The sequence below is a fragment of the Barbus barbus genome (genome assembly GCF_936440315.1).
Source record: "Barbus barbus genome assembly, chromosome: 23".
NCBI lineage: Eukaryota > Metazoa > Chordata > Actinopteri > Cypriniformes > Cyprinidae > Barbus > Barbus barbus.
The window spans coordinates 27,070,676-27,097,023 of NC_136751.1; the positions used below are offsets into that span (position 1 = coordinate 27,070,676).

The following is a 26,348-nucleotide window of genomic DNA, read 5'->3' on the forward strand; positions in this document are numbered from 1 at the left end:
AAAAGGAAACAGATTTTATTAACTTTGAATGCTTGTATATAAGAGGACAGGAGACATTAGCCCAGTGAGTCACATGAATAAACACAAGTGCATCATGAACATACATTATTTGGCGATCGCTACAGTAATAACATTTCCAGGAACACGCAGAGTAAACAGTCTCTCACAGCAGGTCCAGACTCAGGAGTGAGAGCATACGTTACAGTCCCCTTAGAAGAATACAATGGAGAGAGAGAAAAAAAAAACACAAAATCAATTGAAATGACAAATGTGATATTTGGAATGCAAACTTTGTATAAATATAACATCATTGGTTTTCAACATTGGTTGGCTAAGAGGAGAACATAATGTAGTTCATGGAGAGTCACAGTCTTCACAGTCATGTGTGGACACAACTGCAGTGGAACGGGGACAGGGTTTGTGGCTACTGACGGTCGTCATTAAAGCTTCAGCGAAAAGCAAAATCAAGCATGCATCTTAGTACAAACCTACATTAGCAGCACACTCTATTTTCTCAACAATTAGACCCAGTACATTTAGTAGAACAAACAATAAGAAACAAAATCAAAAGAGATAACCAGACAAAAAGAAAGGCCAGACAGAGAAGCAAACTGTGTAATCTCCACCTCTATAATACAAACTACAATGGCTGCACAACAGTGCTGTCCCATATCTTCAGAGTAAGCTTTCTGTTTTTTGTTTTGTTTTTATTTTTGGTTCTCTGGTTGTTTCATATATGAGGTCAGAAATGTTCTAATAAGTTAGCTAAAACAGTTTTCTTGTAGCTGGCTCCATCATCTAAAAAGATTTCCATTCCTTAGAAACAGTAATATTTTCTAAAGTATAAAGTTTTTTTCCCATCCTCTGTATGCACCAATGGTAAGACTACTTTATCTTTGGATTTTCCATTAAAGCAATACTGTAAGTTATTATTGTTTCATAATATCATCACTGTAATTATTGTTAGTCTCAGCAAGTGCAGAAATGTTAAGAAATAAAATAACCATGTAGTGAAGAAATGAAAAAAAAAAACCTACTGTCTTAAAAGTGAAATTACAGTATTGAAGGCAAAAGAAGAAAAAAAAAATAAGTGCACAATCGAAATGTTCTGTTTAGAAGACAACAAAAATAGAAAATATCTTATAGATGTGCATCGATCTAATTCATACACAGATAGGGTCTTTCAACTTGGCTCAGTGCAGGAGAGGAAGTTGGTTGTACAGTGACCATTTTCAACAGCATTAGAGGGTAAATGCTATGTTTTAACATGAGCATGGCTAAACAGCCTCAAGTGTCTTTGACTGGGACAATACAAAAGTTAAATATACAAGTAATTTGTTTTAAACCTACCATACAATTAAGTCATTTGAATTCAACAATCTACGCAACACCAAAATATTCATACATGTATCTATCATTAACACAGAATGTTTTTTGTCATTTTTCGAAAAAACAAAAACAAAAAAACAACAACAACTAAATCATATTTTCAGACAATTTACAACGGTCTGCAATGCGCTTTGTGTCTGGACAAGTACATGTCCAAGAAAAAAGAAGTTAGTTGCAATTTCAGGACTTTGAAAACAAATCAGAATTGGACGTTTTCATTCATTACACATTTCTTTTGGGCTTCATATATTTTCTATTGGTATGTCTTGTAACAGAACAAAATTGAGAGCTGTTGACCTGAGAGAAGACAACATCAAAATACATTACATCACTTCATTAAGCCAATAATATAATATCTTAACACTTGACAGGGCAAAAAATAGTGTGGGTGTTTTATGAGTGTCTGTTAAAACATACATGTTATAAACAGACTTTTGGTTAGTTAGGTAATCATGAAACCATCTTAGGTTCTTCACCAGTCTTTAGCTGTGCACCCTTTAGTTTCCAAACAGTTTACATATACTCACGTTTTAGTTAAAAACCAGCATATTGAAATGGAAAAAACATTCTACTGACACTTGTTTTTGGTTACAAGCACTGTTAATGCAAGTTGGATCCTACAGTATTCAGTCCTTTTAAAACAGTCTGCCAAACTAGCTCTGGGTCATAGCTTTCCCCAAGTGTAATCTACAGTGGAGACGTTTTGTTCAACTTTCCTCCTTTTTTTTCCATGGAGTCTTTTCTGAGACTGTCCAAGCCATAAAAACAATGGTTATGGAAAGCATCAAACCTCTTGCTCTAATATATTATGTCAAGTCTTGTCCCTCCTCTGACTCGTTGCTGTCGCAACGCCCATCCACAGAGTCTATTGGTTTTACGTGACAAGTCTTTGCAGGGCTTGTCAGGCTTGAGGTAACAATTGAAGGCGAAAGAACATGATTTGAGGGAGAAGCCGGTGAGCTTTGGGAAGCCTCAGGTAAAGCTGAAGTCAGGGGCGAGCTTTGGAGACATCTATCGGGCTGGTCAGAGTTGGTTGGGTTGGGGATGGAGGTTTCTGAAGGAGTCCCTAAAGAAGACTGGGCAATTGTAGAAGACCTCTGTTCACTGGATGGGTTTGACTGAGAGGTAGATGAGGGACTGATGTGAGGTAATCGAGGAGAAGCATGCTCTTTGGCATTCAGTTTCTCTGCCACTCTTTGTCTATGCTGAGGGTACTCCAGATGTTTGATGAGCTCTGCATTCCCAGTAAGAGACACCTCACAGGCGAGACAGTCATAAAGGTGACCATCCTTACCTTCTGCTCTACACTCTGTTTTGGAGACAATACAGTGGCTTAGAAGAAAGTTATTGTCCACTTCTGGCTGCTTAGCATTGACAGAGTTTATGGAAGGGGAATCTGTGCCAGTTTGTGTGCCTTGCTTCTTGTCATGTTTGGATGAAACTGTGTCCTCTGCATTGAGGCGAGCAGAGATTGGGCTAGGTTTTGGTTTCTCTGGTAGCTGCACTAACTGTTTCTGTTGCAGCTGCAGTCTTTGTTGCATCAGTGCACCCTGCAGATTTTGTTGATATTGCTGGAGAATTGAGCCTGGGGACAGCCCCATTAGAGCCTGTGGCAAGACTGGACCATATGGGAACATGCTATCCATGCCAAACATGGGCTGCAGGAGGCCTCCAGGCATTGGTGTGGGAATATGGGGAGAAAAAAGTGGAGGAAAACCGGGCATCAGACAGGGCAGGAGGTGACTAGGGAGTAGAGCAGCTTGGTCAGTTTTCATTGCTGCATGAAGAGCTTGTAGCTGACTTGGGTCCATGGCATACTCTCTTCCATTACTTGGAGTAGATACTGTTGGTCTGGAAGTGTCTGACTTCTCTTTACTTTTGCAAGAAGAATTTGCACGAGTACCATTTCCCAATGGAGTACTGTCAAGCTTGTTTGTGGGAATCCTGTTACTCTCCGTGTCATTTTCTTTGGGAAACTGGAGTTCTTTTTCCGTGGTCTTTGGGGTCAAGACAGAGTTGGTTGTGCTAACTACATCTTTGTCATCCATAGCTGATATGGCAGAAGAGAGCATCGTGGTTGGCTTGCAGTTCAGCTCATTTACAGGAGGGTCACTGGTACCTTACATAAAAATGAATGCATAAAAGTATGGATTACAAGAGATCAGAATTGTTGTACTGCAAATTAATAAGAAATTTAAGTAAATTAAAAACAAAGTGTAGGTTAGCCACATACCTGTTTTTATGGAAGAAAAATCCTCAGTCATTGTGCTGCTACCACCTGGTAGGCTTGCAGTGGTCTGCATCTGCAGACCTGAGTACATTGAAGACTGGCTCAGACAGTGAAGAGAAGTTTGGTTGAAGCCCACTGAGCTCAGTATAGCTTGTGGTTGGACAATTCCCAGAACATCACTTGTTTTTTTTAGATGATCCACTTCTTGCTGCACTATCAGCTGACGAGTAGATACCGAACTCAAATATTCCTTGTCCCTCTCCATCTGGCCACCCAGGGCCTCCTTAACTTTAGCAAGATGTTGCTGGGAGAAGACATGGTCACGAATAGACAAGCAGCCGCTGTATTTAACAGAGCAAAGAGTGCACTCTGTCTTAGGTCTATCAATAGAAGTACTCTCTGTGCCAAATTGCTTTGCAAGGCTAAGCTTGGCCTTTTTCTCCTTGGCACGAGCATTCTGAAACCACACCTGAACAACCCTCTTGGCAAGTCCAATGTCACTGCCCAAGGCTTCACATTCAAGCATTGTTGGGGTTTTATAGTCACTAAAGCATGCTTTGAGCACTTTTACCTGTAGGTTGGTCATTTGAGTGCGGTAGCGTTTTTGACTGTGTCTGTCATTATCAAAGCTCTGACTGTTAGAGCTTCCAGGGCATGGTGAAGCTGGATCAGCCAGACTGGAATTTTCACTGTAATCTAAGACTAAATCATTATCAAAATCTTTAGCATTAAAGCTCATTGCAGGGCTAACCAATCCAGAAGACATCTTTTCATCACTTTCAGAAGAAGCCTCTCTTTCAGTGCTGGGAGACATGTGGTCAATACTGCCATGGTTAGCCTCTAGAGAGTCATTTCCTTCATCAGTTGTAAGGTTATGGGCCGTGTTTGTGTTTGCGTCGCAGTTATTCAGCTTGCTTTGTTCAAGATTCTGATAAACTGACACGAAAGGCATCTCAAAATCTTCCATACCCTCACCTTTAATAGGTTTTGGGCTCAGACGCTGCTGATGTGAAGACAGGTCATTGCTTTTGCATGCTGGAGAGTCAACATCATCAGTGGAGTTAAAAAACTGAGAATAATTGGCAAAATCAAAGAGATCAGATTTTATTTGAGAACCGTCCTGATCTTGAGTATTAGGTATTGCCATACTATAGCCTGCATTCTTTGCCTCATGCCAGTGACGTGAACGTATGTGGGCAGCAAGAGCAGTCTGTGCTTTAAAGAGAGCTCGACAGAATGGGCAACGACGATGGATTTGAGATGGACCCAGTGCGCGAAACTGGCCTTTCCTCTCACGAGCTCGGGTGTTCTGGAACCAGACTTGAACCACTCTTTTCTTGAGACCGACCTCACTGGAGATATGATCAAGCATCTTGCGTGTTGGATTGGAGTCCAAAAGATATTTCTGGTATAAAACCTCCAGCTGCTCTGGTGTTATAGTGGTCCTCATACGTTTGTCTCGCTGGGGTTCCTCCCCATTGTTTTCCCAATCATTTTCCATAGAACTGGATCCTGCTTTCTCTTCAAGTTTCCTCTTCAGAGAGTTTATGGTTGAATCAGGAATAGTGGTCACTGCAGGTGGATTTGCCACTATCTTGGAAATTGTTCCTGAAAGCAGATGCCTTGCAAGTAGAGGATTAGCAGGATCAAACAGCATAAGAGGCATGTCTACAGGACGATCTAGGAACGGTGGGGTGGGAAAGTAACTTTGGGTAAAAAAGTGCATTTGCTGGTGCTCTTGCCAATGTTCAAATGAGGGGAAGCTTAATTTACACTGGATGCAGTGGTAAGGGCTCATATCCTGGGCCGGTTTCTGTTGTTGCTCAGTTGAAGGAATCTCTAAAGGACTTAAAATAGTTTTGGAGCTCTGTGATGGAGCTGGGTTTGTTTCAGATGTGCAGGAAATCTGTTGTTGTTTAGGAGGTGGGTGAGAGGGAATCTCTGTGCTTACATTTTGGTTCTCCTCACAGAGAGGCTTTGGCTGCTGCGTTCTTTTCTTTAATTCCTCAAACTCAGAGTCGATACTAACAGCCTGTTTTGGGTCAAAGGATGCTTCATTTGTTTGTTTAAGCTCTCCAGTGAGACTTGTTGTGTGTATGGGATCAGAATCAGTGGACTTCACATTAGAACTAGACACAGAGGAACTGGAGGGGCTTGAGCAAGAAGCTGCTTGTGTAAAGCAAGAGGGTCCAGATATTGGACTATGACACTCAGTCTTAAAATCCATTGCGGTTTCATTCAGATCATTCTGCATTTCCTCCTCCTCATCTTTGTAACACTGCTTTTTCTGGTGATTAATAAGATCAAAAATGCGTTGAAAGACTATGTTGCATTTATTACACTGGAAATTGTTGTTGGAAGTACGAAAGTAGCGGTCATTAGATAGGTCTCGACATTCACTATCCCTCCCTCCCTCTCCTTGGTTCTCATAATTTTTCCGAGCTTTTTGTCTGGCATTTTGAAACCATACTACAATTACACGGGTAGAAAGATTAAGGAGGTTAGACAGTTGCTCAAACTCATCATCTTTGGGGTATGCATTGGCATCAAAAAAATCCTGCAATACTCTTAGCTGGTAGTCAGTAAACCTGGTTCTTGAGGACCTCTTACTCCCATAAATCTCTTGTCTTGTTGGTTCAGGAGAGGGTGGTCTAGAATCCACCTTTACTTCTTCCAGTGTTGTGATGGGGGGGTTACTAAAGTTATAGGGAGAATCCTTGTTGCGTTGGCGTTCTTTGAATAGAGTGTTCCGAAACCAATGCTTTATAACTTTATGTGGCAAACCAGATTTGTTGGCCATCTCATGGATTTGGTCCTCATTTGGAGAATTGTTGATATCAAAATACTGACGCAGAATTCTAAGCTGGTCATCTGTGATTCTGGTTCGAGGTCGTTTACTTTGTTGCTGTAACATGGCTGGAGTTAACTGCTGTTGATAAAGCTGCATCAAATCAGGAGTCAATCCAGCCTCCACTGGGGGCAGATGGACAGGGACCTGAGGAGTTAAAGCTTGCAAAGGTATGGGAGGCATTAGGAGTGGGGGGAAGAGTGGCAGTTCCATGGGTAATGGAATTTGAGCTAATGGAGCTTTAACATGAGGGGTGGAGACAGTAGCAGGAGTAGGACTGAGTGTAGAGGCAGGAATAATTGGTTGCACTGCTTGTTGTAGTTGTTGTGGCTGCTGCACTGAAGAATTAGAAATCGCAGGAGGGGAAGGTGAAGGAGATGAGACAGCAGAAGCCTCTGGAGTGGTAGGTCTCAATGGGAAGAGTTTGTCGTATTGCTCCCTGTAGTCTTTGGCAAATTTCTCCAATGACTTGATAGGGAATATGGAATGATGAATCTGCTCTTTATGGCTCTTTAGTATTAGTGCATTTGAAAAAAGCTTCGCACAAGACTCGCACTCTAGCTTCTCCATATCATCCGAATGATCCACCTCTTTAGTGTCAGACACATCCCCATCATTTGGTATTGGTTCTGTAAGATTTTTCTGATATCTCTCCTTATTTTCATTGTATTGCATGACTAACTCAAAACCAATGTTTTCAAGCAAAGCCTTTGAAGCATTCCCGGCTGCATCATGGGCTATTCTGGGTGGAAGAAACTTGTCAAAACTCTCCCCATTGGTTGACATCTCTTTGTTTAGGTCTTCATTTTCTTGAGATTTATGATCATGTGTTTTTTCACTGGTGCCTACATTATCAATTTCCTTTGATTCCTCATTAATGTTCTGTCCATCTGTGTCCTTCTCATGTGGTGGATCATTGGATTTCTGTTCATCCATTTCAGGATGAATTGCAAGATCTTCATTTAGTTTCTGTTTAGAACTATTTTTTAGGACATCTTTTTTTGAAGACTCAGCAGTATCCTCATTTACAGTAGGTTTTAATGTGTTTATGCTTAGCCCAGAGCCTTTAAGGTTTACCTCTGGATTCATGCGGAACTCTCCTCCTGGAATAAGAAAAGGAAGAAGCAATTGCTGTTGCTGTTGGAATGGAAGAAGAGCCTCTGTTGCCATAGGAAAAGGGTGTAAAAGTGCAGGATTTAATAAATGGGACTGAAGAAGAGCAGCCTTCTTTTGGAGCTCTTGCTGGAGATGGGCTTGAGCCTGGGCTAACTGCTGCTGTTGTTGTAATGACATCTGTTGTTGCTTGGTAGCTGAATCAATCATGTTTATCAACTTATTCCTCATGTCAGATGTTGAAGGATGACTGGTGTCTGGGTTTGGAGGTGTGCCACTGAGTTCAATGTTTTGTTGGTGGCTTAGACCAGCATTGTTCGAGGAAGTAGCAGGCTTCATGGTTGCAGAAGTGTTGGACAATGCCTTGCCTGGGGGAGGGCCAACAGATTCAGTATTAGAAGTGGATGAATCAAGCTTAGATGCACGAGCTTTGGTCTGGTGCAAGACAGAGCGCATATGAATCTCTAAGGTTGAACTCTGACTATATGCTACATTGCAAATACTACATTTGAATGGTTTGTGGTCTGCATTGTTGACAGGCTCTTGCAAGCCAGTTGACGTGTCCTGCAGAGATCGTTTAAGTTTGTGTAAGTGTGAAACTGAGTTGTAGTGAACCAAGAGAATATTCTTCTGGGTGAAAGATTCCTTGCAAACCGTACATTTGAAAGGTCTCGATGGATCCAGAAATTTCTCCATTGTGATATTTGGACCTTTTCTAATAGGAAAAACAAGCTGTTTAGGGTCACATTCAACATTATCTTTAACCAAACTTGAATCGTTGTCTGTAGGACTTAGTTTTTCCTCCAAATCACATTCTTCATCATCTTTCATCCCAATCTCTTCTGGCAATCCCTCCTCTTCACCAAAAGTTTGGTCTCCGGAGATCATGGTATCACCATTCATCATTAAACCACCGTAAAGCTGCTGTATCTGGGTTTCACTTAGCGCCAGGTGGCTTGTCTCAAGGTGTTTCCGAAGGGCCTGCATTGTACGAAAACTGCGTTGACAGAGGCAGCACATGGTCGCAGCTCTGATAGCATGGTACTGAGAATGCAGATGCAGCTTTTCAGGGGTTTTGAATGCTAGGCTGCATTGATTGCATCGGTACTTGTAAATGTGGCGATCAGATATTGCTGTTTGAGATTTCTGGCTATGGAGCTGGTTGAAGTGTGTCTGGAGTGCACTTGAGGATGTAAAGACTTTGTTACAGCCTTTCTGCCAACAAGGAAAAGCAGCATTGTTCTCCTTTGTGGATTCTGCATCTTCTGACGGTTGGTTATAAATTTTTGCTGTCTCCAAGTGAGGTGTTGTACCTCTCTCAGGTTCAGCATCGGTTGAAATTTCTAAAGAAAAAAGAAGGATAGTTGTGAATTTTTCATGAGACAAAATTAATTTTAAGAAAATCTTTAATTTAATTTGGTAATTAAACCAAGCACAAATATTGATAAATTAACTTCGAACAAATTATTTAGTCAGATATTAACTGTTGCCCTTATTTAAAATTATGACAAATAAAGAACCATGCTCAACCTAGATTAAAAAATAAAGATCAAACACATAATGAGATTTATACTAACCATCCAGTCTCTTTGTTTCATTAGAATTTATCGGCTGTGTATCCGAGTTGTGTTCTGGTAAAAACATATTTTCTGGCAGCACGTCTGAAGCAATCACCTGATCACAAGGGAAAAAAAGAAATCATAATAGGTTTGATAAATCCATTTTGTGGATTAATTAATCCACAAAATCTCATTATTAAGTCATTTGATTGTTATCTCTGAAAATGATTGATCATTATGCTGTGTTCTTGCTACATGTGTGCATTAACGATGCATGGTGCGAGAGAATAGACCCTTAACTTCAGATGGCAAAATGGAATCGCAGTCATGAACCAACACTTAAAGGAGTTCAAAGGTTAAGTATGAATGGAAGCCCTCTTTGGTCTATGACAACAATTAGCTAACTTTGGATGTAAAAAAAGACACTTTATTTATCTCCCTCTCCTTCGCTCCTTCTGTACCCACTCAACTTTAAAATGTGTAAATCAATGCAACTTTAAGGGGGGAGCGGGAGGGAGAGCAACCAAACAAAATGGCTGCTATTTCCATAACAAAGCACACCATTTCAGGAAAGTGCTGTATTAAAGGGACATGAGGAAAGCACACAAGTCCTCCTCAAGGTCACATTTAATTTAGAACATAATTACCAGGCACGGTTCATAACGAAAATCACCTAGCACTAGCTCAGAACTAATGAAGCACAATTATTTTCATTACTGTATTTCAGTTCGTCTGGGGAAGGGGGCAGAGGAACGCAAAGTGCCGAAGAGAGAAATCAAGAGAGATGGCAGAACAGAGGGCAAGGAAGACCAAGAAAGATAGGAGAGGGGAGAACTCATGAATGGAAAGAAAGACAGAAAAGCCTTTTACGCAAGAAAAAGCACTCAGCGCAAGCTGACTGAATTGCCAAAAAATGTCCAACCATTCAGAAACAGTGAGGCATGTCTGCTTGGGGTTCAAACAAGCTCTGGGTGCATTAGTATCAATTTATATTCTGCAGATAAAAAAAGCTCATTTTAATATTCATTGGATTTGAGGCAGCTACCTCTCCCTTCCCCCACTCAATGTCGTTACTTGTCTCCGCTCGCTCGTGCTGGAGTCACTGAGGGTCTGAACACCCCTCCGCATACACACATACATACACGCAGTGCTGAACATTTTCTTGCATAAACAATTTTACACCTTATATAGAAATAGTGTTAGACTGAGTTTTTTTAATATCTAGAAAGCAGCATGGCTGACAGCCAAAATAATAATTATAGCAAATAAGATGTGGCCTATGCACAAAATTGCATAATTTAACAATTTCACAAGCACTATGCAATATGTAATACAAATTCTCAATAAATCAAAAATAGCCAAGTAGCTAATTATTTGGCCGCTTGTAAACATACAAATCCTTAAAACTGAACAAATGTACAAATATATATTTTTTTATATCTGTACATTTTTGTAATAAAAAATGTGATTCAAAATCTATTGTTTTAAATCAATTCTTAAGTTATTTTGTTTCAAGGGAGTTTAGATGTTTTTACTAGGCAGTGAGGATTGTGGCTGGAATGGACACATGTTTTGTTCCAAAATCCCAGGTTGCTTAAAATTTTTACAAAATTACAAACTATACATAGAAGCAAAAAATTCTAAATCTACATAGTACATGCAGACTGTGTTTCTTTTTTTGTCCTCACCGTGTTGATGAGCTTCTGAGTGCAGTCTGCAGTGACACTGTGCAGATGTGTGAGGTGGGTACGCAAGAGGGCAATACTGTGCAGTGTGTCTTGGCACAGTGGGCAGCGGACAGCAGGCTGAACTGCATGCTGGTTCATCACATGACTCCTTAGACGCTCAATATCAGTATGACGAAACCGACAGAATGGACACTGCCGCATCTGAATGAGAGAAAAAAACAGAAATATTTACAGAGATACAATAACTACATACTGTCTTTGCAGTATCCACTTCCTTTAAATAATATTAGGCTTTGTTTTTTTCGTGCACAATGTATAGTGATTGTATCAGATATGCAGTGGTATTAAATGCACAGTTATGCACAGCTACTCATTTTTATTATTCGGCTAGTTGTACAGAAAAGTAATGATGGGCCAGTGTTGTTTATCCGTGGTTTTAAAGAACTTGTAAAGATAAATAACATGGCAGTATCATGGTACATTTTACTAAAAACAAAAAATAGCGCAGAGTGTGTTGCAGCAGACCTCTTGATGTATTCGTGGCCGTTTGCAGGGAGAGGGCTCAACTGACTCGTCAGATCCAGATGACGGACGCTTAGGACTGGAAGACGACTCACTTTGCTCCACTTCCATTTGAATAAACCCCTCTGTGAGTAGCAGCAGCAAACAGAGATCATTCAAAAGGGGCGCACATTATTTACAACACTAAGCTTATTGTAAAACAGTGGTTCCCAATTGGGATCATGGACAGCAGGGAAAACATAATAATATTTGTATGCTAATATTAATAAGTTACTGTTTTGGATTTTAACAAGAAATATAATTAATCCAATGCAAAATCTAGGCATTGAAGAAATAACAAATGCAAAACCACTGTTGCAATCTTTTCATTTTTTATTGTTTTGCCAGGGAGATTTTGTTAAGGACCTGATTTTTTTTCTGTTCTGTCTCCATGTTTATTTCTGTCTTCGTGGTTAGCTGTAACCTCAGTGGGAGAGTCCATACCATTCTTATCTCCTTAAAAATAAAAAAAAAGAGAAAGAGAGCGAGAAATTCAGAGTGCATCACATTTCTCCATTTGATTTACTAGACAACTAGTCATTGCATGAAATCTTTTGCATACATGTGCTATTGTAAAACAAGTTTGACTGCAGAATCACATTCAAACCTATAGGGGTCAGTCTCCACTAGCTCGGAGAGACCCAACCAACCTGCTCAAACATATTAGCACAAAGACAGACCGACACAATACAGTAATGATGTACACAATCTACTTTAGATTAACACAAAAGTTAAAAATATTGATCCTCTACAGTAAAACATACAAAGAGAGATACGAGAAAAGAAAATCAGGAGGAAGCGTTAAAGTCGGCAGTGTCAGCAGAGCTTCATTTGACCTGTGGGGATTTGAAAAGTCACAGGAGGAAGATAATGCAGCAGAGGTCAGGAGGGTCACACACAAAGAGTCCGTTTCAAAGCACAAATTGGCAAACAATGCCGGCATGACAGGCTTTAAAAAATTATCTTTATACAATAGGTCTCTGCATTGTGCTCAGTTTGAGACTAGTTGCAGCTTTCTTGCAAAAACAGGCTTTTTTTCTGAAAATTGCACTGACTGCATATCCAAAACATTTACCGACAGTATTTTGATAACAGCATTCAGTTTTGGCTTGTTATTTTTTTTAATCCTGCAGATGAGCTCCGAAACTCTACAATCAAAAAGAATCCAGAGCTGGAAATTCAAAAAGCGCAATGATGCTCTGTTGTTCTTTTGCAGCGTCTAAAAGCTTCGGCTGAGCTCCGTAGGTACAAAACACACAGCCTCGGGACACACTAAACCAGATACCCCATTCAACGCCCTCCCTCCCTCTCCTCATCCTCTTCTCTCTTGCTTTCTGCCTTTCTGCTTTCTTAGCAGAGTAATTGTTCTGCTATGTGGGGGAAGGGAAAAGAAGAACAGAGTTGATTTGGGTGGGTTTTGGGAAGGGGGGCGATTGTGGTACTAGGGGAGGGGGGCAAGTGGAAACAAAAAAAAAAATGCATGAGGGTTGTCATAACAGACCAATCAAAGGCAGGCCGAGGTATCTTCTGGTGGTTCTTTGAGAAGGTGATTATGACAGAGGGTGAGAGAGAGAGCGAGAAAGGCCATCTGAACACCAATTATCCTGACAGACACGCTATTGATTTCCTATCAAACCAACACACCCATAAACACAGAACACATAACCTGAAACTGTCAAATCCGCTCTAGTTACAACCGCCCCATTGAGCCCTCTCGCTCAGTCATTCTCTCAAAGTCACACACACCGCATTGAACCTGACCAAAAATATTAGTCTATTGTTAAGCATAGCACAGGGAAAATCACAACAAAAAAGCTTAAGGATGGAAAATAAATGTAAAATTTTAAAATAAATATAGGCATTAATGAACAACAGTAACCAAATATACATAGCACTGAAGAAAATCATTAAATAGTGAAAATTCATATTATGTTGCATGTAATGTTCAAATAGTGACAAAATGGCAATTTATACATTTTATGAAAAATAGTACAACTAAATTTGGTAAATTTATGATGCAAAAATAATCCAAATGTAACCGAATTTTGTTTTAGACAAACATGTTTTACATCCAATCACGAAAACTTAATTATCAAATGCATAAATATTTTAATTTTGAAGCTGCAAAATCCACTTTAAACTCAAAGGTGGGACGTTCATTCACTCTGAATGGCCATGATGCATCTGTGCGCGCTTCTTCCCGCATGTACGTCTTGGACAAAACAGATGGCCATGGCTCAGCGTGGTGAGGTCATTTTGGCCAGTAATGAAGTGATCAGATGCACCCACACATGCTAACACACTCAACACACACTTCATCAGCACTTCCTACTCGTCCCGGGGATCAATATACAAATGCTCAGCAGCATTGATCCAGTATTGATTATAAATTAGGCAATGCCCTGGTGTTCCTACAGAGATCAATAACCAGCCATTCAGCTGCGGTGCTCCAGCAGGTCGGAAGCAGCACTGATCCGATGTTCCTACAGGTTCAAATTCACACTAAAACAGCTACTCAACTCTCACTCACTGACTTCAGCATTGATTATGCACGACACACTGGCTGCTAACCTTTTCTTGTACCCTGCATGTCACCATTTCTGTTCATCGTGAATATAACACTAGTATACTGTCTTTTAACCTTTCTTTTTTTTTTTTCATCTTTAGGATTTTTTTTTTTTTTTTTTTGCAGAGTAAAGATTTTAACAATTACTAAACAAATATAACAAAAGTTAGAATTGAGAACACAGAACAAAAAGATTCAAATATAACATTAACACATAAAATAACATATGTGAATAACAAAAAAATCTATATTAGGCTTTTACTGTGCCTTTCCTTTAAAATGTTAATTGGAGAATGTTAATTAACTCATGGCTCGTTAGTGGGTTGCGCCTTTATTGGCTGCATTGACTGGCTAACCCTCTAGTTTAGCTTCTTTCTTGCCAGTGAAGATGTTACAAATGTGATTATTGGCAAGTCAATTAACAAAATCAATTCCCACCATTCTGTACAAAAAGCACACCACTCATTCTCTTTCTTTTTCACTCTCTCTCACACACAAATGCATGGGAAGTCGTGGCCTAATGGTTAGAGAGTCGGACTCGTAATCCAAAGGTTACGGGTTTGAGTCTCGGGTCGGCAGGGATTGTAGGTGGGGGGAGTGAATGTCCAGCGCTCTCTCCACCCTCAATACCACGACTGAGGTGCCCTTGAGCAAGGCACTGAACCCCCAACTGCTCCCCGGGCGCCGCAGCATATGAGTGTGTTGGATTCTGCTCATTTTCCTCCCTTAAAATGTGACTTTAAACTAACTGGTTTGAAAAGACCATTTTTGGTGCTTTGCAAAAGCCTTGAACTTTACTCAGTTTTCTATGATTTTCAAAGCGACTGTGCATGTGTGTCTCATACCATTTTCTTGAGCAGGGCTTTTTCGGATTGTAAAGATGGCGCCAAGCTCCTCCTCATCCTGCAGACCCTTCTGGATTCGCTGTAGTCTGAGCAGCCCCTCCCCTCTCTGGTGGCTCAGTGAATGGGAGTGCTGCACTAAAGAAAGGCTGTTCTGAGTGGAGAAATCACACAGCACACAGTGCAGCCAGACATCTTCAGACTCCACTCCATCCAGCTGCTGCAAATACTGAGAGAAAGTGAAGATAAACATTAAAGATGTATGCATGTGTGACAGTGAAAGGAAGGAAATAAGAAAAGAAGTTAAATCAATGAATAAAACACTCTTCTACTTCATCCAGCTCACATTTCAACACCAGTAAATAAACATACTCAAGTACTTTAGCGGAAACCATATATTGACCATGTAGTCATAAATGATCAATATGTGGCTTCCTCTAATGTGGACAGCACAATATAGATCAATGAAGGATCAATACAGCCCTGTAAAAACACCTATGTAGATGTTACTTAACAAGCTTTGCTCAAATAAACGTTAAATCTCTCCCTATGTTTGAGCTCTGGTGAAAACGGAGCAGACAGATTCAAAGCAAATGAACCCAGTGAAACATCACATGCAAACACTAAAGACACGAAAGCACATCCACAGTGACAAACACCAGTCCACTTGTTTTACAGAACTCTAAACTGATTAGAGATGTGCTGAGATAATGGACCACATTAGCAGGAGGCAAAAAATAACATGCAATCCATCTCAATTACCAAAGAGGCCTTAAAGGCCTTGGGAAGAATGGCGCCACTCAGGGCATCTTGGGCTATTGTGAATTCTACTGACAGGAATATCAGGCCCCTGAGTTTTTCTACACAAGAGTTTCTGGTTTTGAATTGTGAGATTTACCTTAAATAGTCTTAGGCTGGTCTCGTGTCTGGAGCTCATGGTGTGTAGCTTCAGTTTCTCCAAGCTGCTGGCCTCGTAGTCACAAGCATTGCACCTGAGCTGCACCTGACTTCCAGCAGCAACACACCTAAGACGCCACTCTTCTTCCTCCTCCTCTGTGTTTCCATGTTGACTACTGGCCTCTCGAAGGTGTGCAGCAAGCTGGTAGCGCTGTACGTGTTTGTCTGTCTGGCAGTGCAGTTGGAAGTTAGCTCGCAGAGGCGTGGCGTAATGGCAAAGGCGGCAATGATGGGTGTCTCCTGTTGTGCTCCTCCAGTAGGAATTGGGTAATGACCGCTGCATGGTCAGGTGTTGACTAAGTTCCTCGTGAGTGTCACAAGAAAAGCAGCCACATAAAATGCATTCAAAGAGTTTCTGTGAAGAGGTTTCATTGCAGGACAGAGGAGTGATGGCATCGGGCAGTTTACTCTGAGGTTGGCAGTGGCGGTAAAGCTCGGTGGCATTGTGCTTACGTTGACGTTGCATGTGTGCCAGGTTCTGCTGCAGTAGAAGCACGTTGTGCGTGTGCTTTTCACTGGTCATATGGATTCGAAGGTTCCGTGCCACATTGGTTTCGTAGTCGCAGACTTCACATCGCCATGACGCATGTCCCCGGAGCTTTGATGGAGAGGGCGAGCTGGCTTGGGTGGGGTGAGTGAGAGTAGGATGCGAATGGGTTAAAGGATTGGGCTGGGATGCTGGGCTGTGCGCATGTGACTGCGTCTGCAGGCTCTGCATGTTGTTGAGGTGTTTGTCCGATTGCATGTGGATGCTCAAGTTGCCTTTAGTGGTGGTGGAGTATTGGCAGGCTTGGCAGCGGAAGGGCTTGTATCCGCAAGAATACGTCTCGCCTCTTGCTAGGCGTGGGTGGCTCTCCCCACTGCTGCAGTACGGGCACTGTTCGGACTCTGACTCTAGGTGCTTCTCCTTCATATGGGCCTCAAGAGTTTGCTGGTACTTGTAGTGCCAGTTGCATTTCGGACACTTCAATGTCTTGCAGGAGTTTCTGGTGTGTACCAGAGAGGCCTGAACGCCAAAAGTGAAAGATGATCCTTGAACATCGTCTCCGACTGCAACGAAACCTCCGTCACCGGCCACCACCAACCTTCCTCTAGAGGCTGTGTCTGAGTGTCCTTCTTCAAGAATAGGCTGACTAGTCTGGGTTAAGTTTGGACTAAGTGTAGGGGACGTGGAATGGCTATGATTATTGGGCAGGTCAGAATGAGTGACAGAATGTCTGTCATCCTCAGACAACCTGGCGGTTGGTTCCATTGCTATGGCGCTATCATTCTCTAACTGGTCATTTGGTTCAGTTGCTGTGGCACTCTCTTGGTTAGCAAGTTGTTCTATAATAGTGACAGTGGACGGGTTAACCACAACAAGGGAAGCAGGTGCAGGGTCGTGGCAGTTAAAGCTTGTTCCACACTCTGACTCAGAGTCTGTAAGGGTTTTGGTGTTGTTCATAAAGCTGGTTGCTATTGTTACAGAGTTTGGAGGTTTTGAAATGCTTTGGTTTGACAGAGCAGCTTCAGTAATGTGCTCTTGTCCGCTACTGCTGCTAATACTGTGAGCACCGTTATCTACAGTGCTGCCTACCTCTAAAAACAATCTCCTCTCTCCTCCCTCACTACTTCCTCCATTCTTTTTTATCTCGTCCTCCTTGCCTCTTTGTGTGCCCTCTCTTCCCAGGGTTGAAGGGTCTTTGGCAGGGCTTGGTACTGAGGTAGCAGGGGAGGTTCTGGGTGGAGAGGGCAGGAGAGGGAGACCTGGCTTAGAGGTCAGAGAGGCTTCATTCTCTTTCCGTCTTGCCGTGTCCTCTGTGCTGTTCCCAGAGGCCAAAGATGCCAGGTTCAATGGTACCACAGACTCACAATTCCTTTTTGGTTCTATGAAACAGAGGAGTGGCCGGTTGCCTGGGCCGGCAGGCTGTAAAATGGCAGAGGTGTGTTTTAAAGAGAGCAGATGTTGTTCTTCATCACTGAAGGTGATATTGTGTTGCCGACAAGCATGAGCCCTAAACAAGCGTGTACGGCCAAAGGACAGCCGACACAGAAAGCACATCAGGATGGGTTTAGTTAGACCGGACCATGTCATTCGTGTCTCTGATGATCCTGCCATGTCAGGAGCACTATCTTTGGATTGGCGGGTCACCAGAGCTATACCATCACTGTTGTCAGGGTTATGTAATTGGAAGACACGAAAAATCTGTGGAGTGGGGCTTTGAGATGAAGAAATGTAACAGGTTCTAACGATGGAGGAAGGGGCACCTAACGAGGAGGAGGGCACACCACTTGTAAGTTTACTCTCCATCACATAGGCAGACCCATCAGGCTGGTACAGGATCTCTTCAATAGGCCTCTCCACATCATCACATTCTTCTTCTTCATCTACCTTCTCCCTCTCCGCTGCATCTTTTAACATCTCTCTGGTTGAACATTCATTAACCTGTTTTTTCCTAACTCTTTCTTCATGCCTCCCTGCAAGTCTCTCCTCCTCAGCCCGCCCCACTGGTCCACTCTGCTTGGATAGAGTTGCTGTGCTCCGATGAATGGCTTGATCTCTGGCCAGTAGGAGTGGACTGGGGGCCAGTGGTCTGCAGAGCCCAGGAGGCTGTTGTGTGTGGGGGCCAGAGGCTCCATTGTTGGAGACAGAGTCACAACACTCCATCCTCTGAGCTACTGAGCACATTCATCCCACCCTGGCCTAGAGAGAGAACGAAAGAGAAAAGGTATAAAATTTTGAATCCAAATCACAACTTAGATTTTCAAAATCACTTTGCACTTTACATAATTACAGCAACATATGAAGTATTTTACATTTGAGCAGCATAACAAACTTTAGTGTCACCACTCAGAGACAAGCAACCCTGGAATGCTGAAGGGAGGAAGAAAGAGGTCTAGACTGTGATCAATAGCTCTTTGCCAAGCTGTATTACCGAGAGCTGAATATTACATGAGAGACAATTCCTGGAATCACCAAGATCTGCTCAATTAAATGTCTCTGTCTGTCTCGGCTCCCCCCATCCCCCCTCCATCTGCATTATATTTCCCTTTAGGCAACTGAGCAGAACATAGGGCCGTGTCTACGGGGGATTGCCCCGTGACAGCGCCTCCGGAATAAGTTCCCTATTGACTCTAGTCCCAGGTTTCTCCAGAGACACGGCCCCCACAGGCCTTGATTAGTAAAGCAACTGAAGTGAATTCAATTGAAATATATTAATGCAGCCTTTCACAACAGGGTTCACCTTATATTAGGTACCTAAAATAATTGCAATTTGCATTAATGCTAAGTAGAAACAGGTTCACATTTGGACAGGCATTTTAATTGTGTAAGCTTGTGCTGCTGGTACATTTTACAAATGCGCAAACATATGATGTTGCTACGTAAGCCTGCCTTGCGGTTACACCATGGGCTACAGCTAAATAATTAAAATGTGCTTACAGTTATTACTGGATTTATCTACAGTTAAGTCACCTAAATAGTGTAAAAACAACAAGCATGTACGCAGAAGGTGTCTGAGGAGAGTATAGGGTTTGTGAATTGCAGTTGGGGGGCTAATTGCTCTGTTTCTAGGTTGAAGAGTGCAGATTCTTGAACTCAGATTCAAGCTGTTATATTGAGCTCTCTCTGATCCTCTCTACTGGAGGGGGCTAAAGTGCTAATGGGAAAATCAATAGTGTGAATGCTAAGCATCTTACTGGAAGCAAGAGCAGGATGCTAGCACACCAGGCTAAAGGATGTGTTCACTGATTTAACATCAAACAGGACCTAAAACAACAGGCTTAAAAGGCCAAAAGCAATGTTTCAAAAATGAACTCCGCAAACACGGAGTGCTGGAGATACATATTCATAAACAGACTGCCATGCTGAAACAAACTAGACTTCCTATACAGATCGATGAACATCCAGTCTTATTTGCTCAGTGTGTGCATGTGTGTGTGGTGTAATTAGTGGTGTATCTCATTAGCTGCTAGGTTAATTACCCATCTCTCTGGGATACCTGATAGGGGGCACACAGCTGGAATCAAGACACATCTTAAACCAATTACTCTCTAGAAGCGTGTGTAGATTAAGACCAAGATGTTGGCTGAGAATTAAACAAAACAGCACTAACCCTAAAATGAACCCTGACACTAACAGTACCAGCACTAACCATAATGCACACACACACACAAATATACAGGAAAACTGTCTGCATTGAACTGAGACCAGGAATCATTTTGCGAGTGACTAAATTATCTAGCATAAAATGTATCCACATCTTGTGGGCAATCCCTGTTACTACATGAATCTAAAATAAATTAACATTGATGGCACTCACAAAAAAAAATATATATATATATATATTTTGGATAATTTTTGCAACATTACAATGTTAAATAAATAATCCCACTTCATGTACTGTATTTTTTTTTATCAAATACTAAAAAACTAATTACAAATATATATATATATATATATATATATATATATATATATATATATACACACACACACACACACACTATATTGCCAAAAGTATTGGGTCACCCCCTTCTAATGAACATGTTTGGCTACTTTAGTAATTTCTATGAGTACAAATCTTAATGTTTAAGCATATAATGATATTCTAGGGAATTGTGTGCTTCTAAGTTTACAGTTTGGACAGGACCCTTTTCTATTCTAACATGACAGTGCCTCTGTGTATAAGACACGGTTCAAAAAGACATGATTGATTCAGTCAGTGTGGAAGAACTTGACTGGTCTGCAGAAAGCCAAGTCCTGGTCCCAGCTGAACACCTCTGGTGTGACTTTATATGCAGACCTTGAGCCAAAAACTCATCACCAAACACCTTCAGCCAAAAAAACACTTTTTCACACAGGACCATGTGGGTTTGGATTTTGTTTTCCCTTCATAAAAAAACCCTTCATTTAAAAACTGCATGTTGTGTTTACTTGTGTTATCTTTGATTAATATTTAAATTTGTCTGATGATCTGAAACATTAAAGTGTGACAAACATGCAAAAAAAAAAAAATCAGGAGGGGGGCCAACACTTTTTCACACCACTGTATGTATATATATATATATATATATATATATATATATATATATATATATATATATATATATATATATATATAGGTAACACTATAAGCCTAACAATTAATTATGTATAATTACATGCAAGTAACCCTAAACCAAACCCTAATCCTAATCCTAACCATATAGTAAGTACATGTAGTTAATTAATATTACTCAGTACGTAAATGCATAATTACACTGTAACAATAACACCTTAAAATAAAGTCTAACCAAAATATATTCTGTGATAAATAAGTTACCAAACTAATCAAACTAACTGGTCACTAATGTTACTCATATAAGTGTATTATTTTATTCATTTTAATTTGATGTTTACATGTTTACTGATAGAAAGTTGCAAGAAAGTTTGCAAACTTCATATAAATTAAATAGCTCATTTAATATTTAGCTTGACCTCCTGGCTTGACCTTTCTGACCATTGAAAGGAAGTGCTTAATCTGACAGACAAAAAAAAAAAGGACGATATTGTGTGGGAAGCACTGCTGTTTTGTTGGAGAGAGTGATTTCACATTCACAGGGTAGTTTGCTGATTCAGGAGCTCGGCTTCCTGCTTTAATGCTAATCTAATGTTGCCTCAGTATCACAGCAAACATACTATTGTACAGATACAACCATACAGGACAACTAATAATCATGAAACATGCTTTACATACCTACAACATGACACAGCACATATTTAAACTACAGAGTACCTGAAACATCGTAAAAAACAACAACACCTGAAACACTGTGTGTGCTCAGTCTTCATGCCAGCTTTTGCTTTATTTTTATCCTTTTAAGGACATGCATGAATGCATGAAGACAAGAATGAAAACTGTTACAAGGGTCGAACTCTAAAATGACAGTATCAAATGAAACCAAACTTGAACCTTCTAACCCCACACCCTCTCCCTTCTCTCTCGCAGTCACGCAAACACATACACATTTTCTCCCACTGTATTTAGACAGCTGTCCTCTCTGCTGTGTGCTTGTCTTTGATCTCTGATTTAATGCCCCATTTCCATTAGACACTAGCCCATTCAGGAGCGAAACTTCAAAAGAAAGAGAGAAAGATAGTGAGGAAAAAAAAGAAAGAGTGGACGAAAAAAAAAGTGTGAGAGTAAATGTATTACTTATATAATTTAGAAAACCGAGGCTTTAAAATGTTTCTAGATTGGTCAACCAGCAAAGAACAAATACGCTAACAGGAAGTAAAATGCTGATGCTCTTCCTATATGACATACAAAAAGGAAGTGACTGACAAAAATGTAGGGTCAAAGGTCAAAAGGTAATGCTGATGATACAGCAGGACCGTGACAGTGTTGTGACAGCTGTCTTCTTAAAAATTAGGCATGTATTAATAATTGCATTTGCGAATATCACTTTCCAACAGGCAGGAACGTAGGCTAATGTTTCACACATGCACACTGATGCATTCTGTCAGCATGCTTACAGTAAGTCACACACGCTTCAGTTTCTAGTGTGAAAGTCTGAGCGTGATGTAAACGTATTGATCTAAACTGCAGCAAGATCCAGCGGGATTATGAAATCAATGCTACACTGAAAGAGTTCTTATTCATTTGACTTGATCTTGTGCCTCTGACGACGCATGGGAAACGCTTGTATACGCTGCTCTTCTACAGTCAAAATGCAGCACTTGTTACACACATCTCATGGAAAGTGGCACTGTGCACTAAAGCTTTTATCTGTAAGGATTATTCATGTAAATATCCTGCATTCATTACCCGAGTATAAGCACTGTGAAATGCGAAAGGAAAAGAAAACGTTTGTGCAAGATTAACTCCTTTTAACAGATCATAATCCTGTCGAGCTGAATAACATGCAAAACAAAAATGGAATAGACTAGCTGGAAAGAAATATGTTTTATATGTATATTTTTAATCAGTGGTATTAACCCATGATTTATGCAACCTCACAAACTGACAAGAGATTACATTCTGTTGGAGGATAATTACTGACTTGAAAATGGCTGGTGGACAAATAACATCATATTATCCATTAGAAATTAATTGATTGCAAAAACTCAGAATTGCCTTTTTGCTAAACTATAAACAATAATTAAATAACCATGTAACTACTGGTTAACAATACAACAGCTCGTGCATTAAGTAAACAGGGCTAGTTTTGACTTTATGTTGAAATCTGAAGCATGAAAAAATTAAACAATATATACATTGTTTAGAAATAATTCATTTTTAATACATATTATATAAATATATATCTATACTATACACATTTTTTTATTATGTATATATTGTATAATTTCAGATGTAGTTTAACATGTCAACTACCCAAATACTAATATAACTATTGAAAATACAAGCTGCAAAAACATAATGTGACAATAGTATTTAAGGATGTGTGTAAGAGACCAAATATTCATGCAGAGCTGTTTTCCCTCTCTCCTTCAATAAAACCAACCATAAATGTAAGAAAAATGCTAATCATATACAGAACCCCTACAGAAACTATTTGAAAACACTCTGCAAAATCTCTCTTGCTCACTACAGGCGCCGTCTGTCTCCATTTCCAGTCCATTTCCGAGAAAAGGTGTTCAACAATCCCACTGACCTTTGCATGACTGCGGTTTATGCACCTTTTATAAACTATTCCTTCAATCTATATATTCAACAGCCACGGCAAACAGCGCCCACCTCCTTCTGCCTGGACTAAAGCAGACAGTGTAATAGTTCAATATTTGCAGTGAATTCTGGTGAGAGTTGACAGTAACGCGGAGGTGAGGCAGAATCACTGATCACCCTCGTTTCTCCCCTCCACACACACACGCACACATGCACACACACACACACACACGCACACACAGAGTCTGTTCAAGGTGTGGATGGAGAGCAGAATTTGAACTGACAGGCTGGGCCCCCTTGCATTGTTCTCTGGCTGTGTGTGTGTGTGTGTGTGTGAGTGTCTCCATGTGTGCGAGTGAGCGTGTGTGTGTGTGTTTGAGAGGCCTTAGTGACTGATCTGCCGATGTGCCTCACTTCTCCACAACCCCAGCTATTATTATGATAAACAGAAAAAGTCAAACCCTGAAGGCAGTGTGTGCACACAGACTCACAAACGTACACACACAATTCATTATTCAGATGTGGCAACACCTTATTTACAAACCCAACAACGTCTACACAATCTTTACACTCTCCTGCAAGGTTAGAGACTACACTAACACATCTAATAAATAAAACAACCTTCATACACACCTTAAAATATGACTTATATTTTTCTGATTGTATATGAGTGACAAAAATAAAAATTTGTGACCCTGAACCACAAAACCATAAGGGTTCATTTTTTAAACTGCCATCTGAAAGCTGAATAAATAAGCTTTCATTGATGTATGATTTGTTAGGATCGGACAATATTTGACTGAGATACAACTATTTGAAAATATGGAATCTGAGGGTGCAATAAATAAATAAATATTTGCCTTTAAAAAGTTGTCCAAATTAAGTCCTTAGCAATGCATATTACTAATAAAAAATCAGGAATCTGAGGGTGCAAAAAAATCTAAATATTGAGAAAATCACCTTTAAAGTTGTTCAAATGAAGTTCTTAGCAATGTATATTAATAATCAAAAATTAAGTTTTGATATATTTACGGTAGGAAATTTACAAAATATCTTCATGGAACATGATCTTTACTTAATATCTTAATGATTTTTGGCATAAAAGAAAAATTTATAATTTTGACCCAAACACCCGTGCTACTTATGACTGGTTTTGTGCTCCAGGGTCACATTTATCATGTATATTCTGATATTTTACAGTGCATCCACTAAATTTGGTTAATGCAGTAACCCTATCGTGAACAATTTCCTTCAAACCCTCTCATTGGCTCAGCACTATCTGTTTGAGTCCACTTTTCTCTTCTCTCTCTGTGCCCTTTCATCCCATCTTCTTCCTTTCACCCGGTTCCCTAACTCTATGAACTCTGACCTGTGAGCCAATCCTCTTTCACCCCACACCATCTCCTTGTGTTTGTGTGCGTTCTCAGAAGAAAGAGTCTGTGCTCGCTTCATTTGTATCTGGTCCTGAAGCTCGCTGTAGAACTCCAGTGTAAGCACGCCATTTCACTCCAAGCACTGATTTTATACCTAGAAATGTGAAGTTGTATTTATTTCATTTCTAAAAGTGAATATTCCAATATTAAGGAAGCAAAATGACTAAATAAGTTACTCTCAAAATGTTTTTGTTTCTAAATCAAGCCTGAAATCAGTGCTTGCTTTTATGAGCCCAGCTGCTCAAAAACAAACTATTCAACTATTAAGCCAAAAACTATTGTATAATGAATAAAAAAGAAACTATTTGTCACACTGTGACAGATTCACAAAAGGACAGAAAACAATACCCAAACACATGGTCAGTCGGTCACACACACACACACACACACACACACACACACACACACACTCAAACAACACGTTTATCTAAAAGAGGGCATACTATATATTTATACAGATTTAATAAATATAATAATTAAAATTACCACATACACAACTAATAAAAAACGTTAAGTTTATGAATCATTTTATCATTGATAATTTCCAGAAACATTTTCCTCCTCTGTGTTTGTAAACATACCATAAACTTTTACATAAAATTATAATTTATTTTTGCATTTTAGAATGTAATAAAATATATTCTTCCTTTGTAAGTCACTTTTAGGTTTTATTATATTTAACTAACTTCTTGGGAGAACACACCCACACATACACACACACACACACACACACACAGCTGAAGAAAAAAGTCCAAGCAGGCTTGACCAAACATGCCCAGGACATCAGGTCCACCTTAATTCTTCTTCTTACTCGCTCTTCGCTTCATTTCAGACGCAAAACCAAAAAGTTGCACCTTTGAGTCCGCGTATCTTTATAAATAATACACGCGCGCAAGTGCGTCGCTACGCGAAGGACGCACAGAGGCTTCGGGCAGCTACTTCGTACCGTATCGTTGCACGGAAGATCTGGACTCGTAGCGCGAACCAACACTGATGCATTCGCTGAAAACGAGCCTGATGCATCAGTGCTGACATGCACAACAGCAACAAGAGCACTCGTCAAAGCAAAAGCACACACACAAAGGACGTTACTTTACGCCTTTCGGTCTTTTTCTTATGCGACTAACAAGAGGGCGACAACTCTGGGAGAAAACAGGTAGGAGAGCACCAGAAGAGATTTTCTAACTTCAAACTCAACTCGCGAAAAACAGTGACATCGAAGAAAGTGAACAGGACGCGCTTTCCATTCGCGAATATGTCATGACTAACTAGTAAAGAACAACAGCAAAAACAAGCAGTCGTGCAAAATAAGCATGCTTTATGTAGTTCATTAGTGTTACTGTTTATACATGCTGCGTAAACAAATGCGTAAAGTGAGCAGAGAATCAACTGTATCGGTGAAGAACAGTCATCGGAGACTAACTTACATTTGGACGCGTCGCTTTGTATTCCAGTAAACAGGTTTATAGATCCCATTCGCACAGATGCACGCGTTCACACATCATGCTGCTGAAGT

The 26,348-nt window shown here is 40.4% G+C and overlaps 1 protein-coding gene across 1 annotated transcript; it reads right to left on the bottom strand.

Moving 5' to 3' along the window:
* LOC306842561 (zinc finger homeobox protein 3-like) lies at nt 1–26,348 on the bottom strand. Its single transcript, XM_079373501.1, has 9 exons — nt 26,260–26,348; nt 15,695–18,436; nt 14,800–15,025; nt 11,755–11,844; nt 11,353–11,474; nt 10,828–11,028; nt 9,158–9,254; nt 3,623–8,923; nt 1–3,508 (listed from the first exon to the last, which is right to left on the bottom strand). Exons 2-9 carry the CDS (start codon nt 18,419–18,421, stop codon nt 2,196–2,198), a joined length of 10,077 nt encoding a protein of 3,358 aa, XP_079229627.1. The 5' UTR covers nt 18,422–18,436; nt 26,260–26,348; the 3' UTR covers nt 1–2,195.

Excerpts from the sequence above, each read along its gene's own strand:
- LOC306842561 (XM_079373501.1), bottom strand. The coding sequence starts at position 18,421 with ATGTGCTCAGTAGCTCAGAGGATGGAGTGTTGTGACTCTGTCTCCAAC. Across the intron at positions 15,026-15,694 it reads CCAGCCTAAGACTATTTAAG|TATTTGCAGCAGCTGGATGG; the intron begins GTAAATCTCACA and ends ACTTTCTCTCAG. Across the intron at positions 8,924-9,157 it reads TGAAACAAAGAGACTGGATG|AAATTTCAACCGATGCTGAA; the intron begins GTTAGTATAAAT and ends TTTTTTCTTTAG.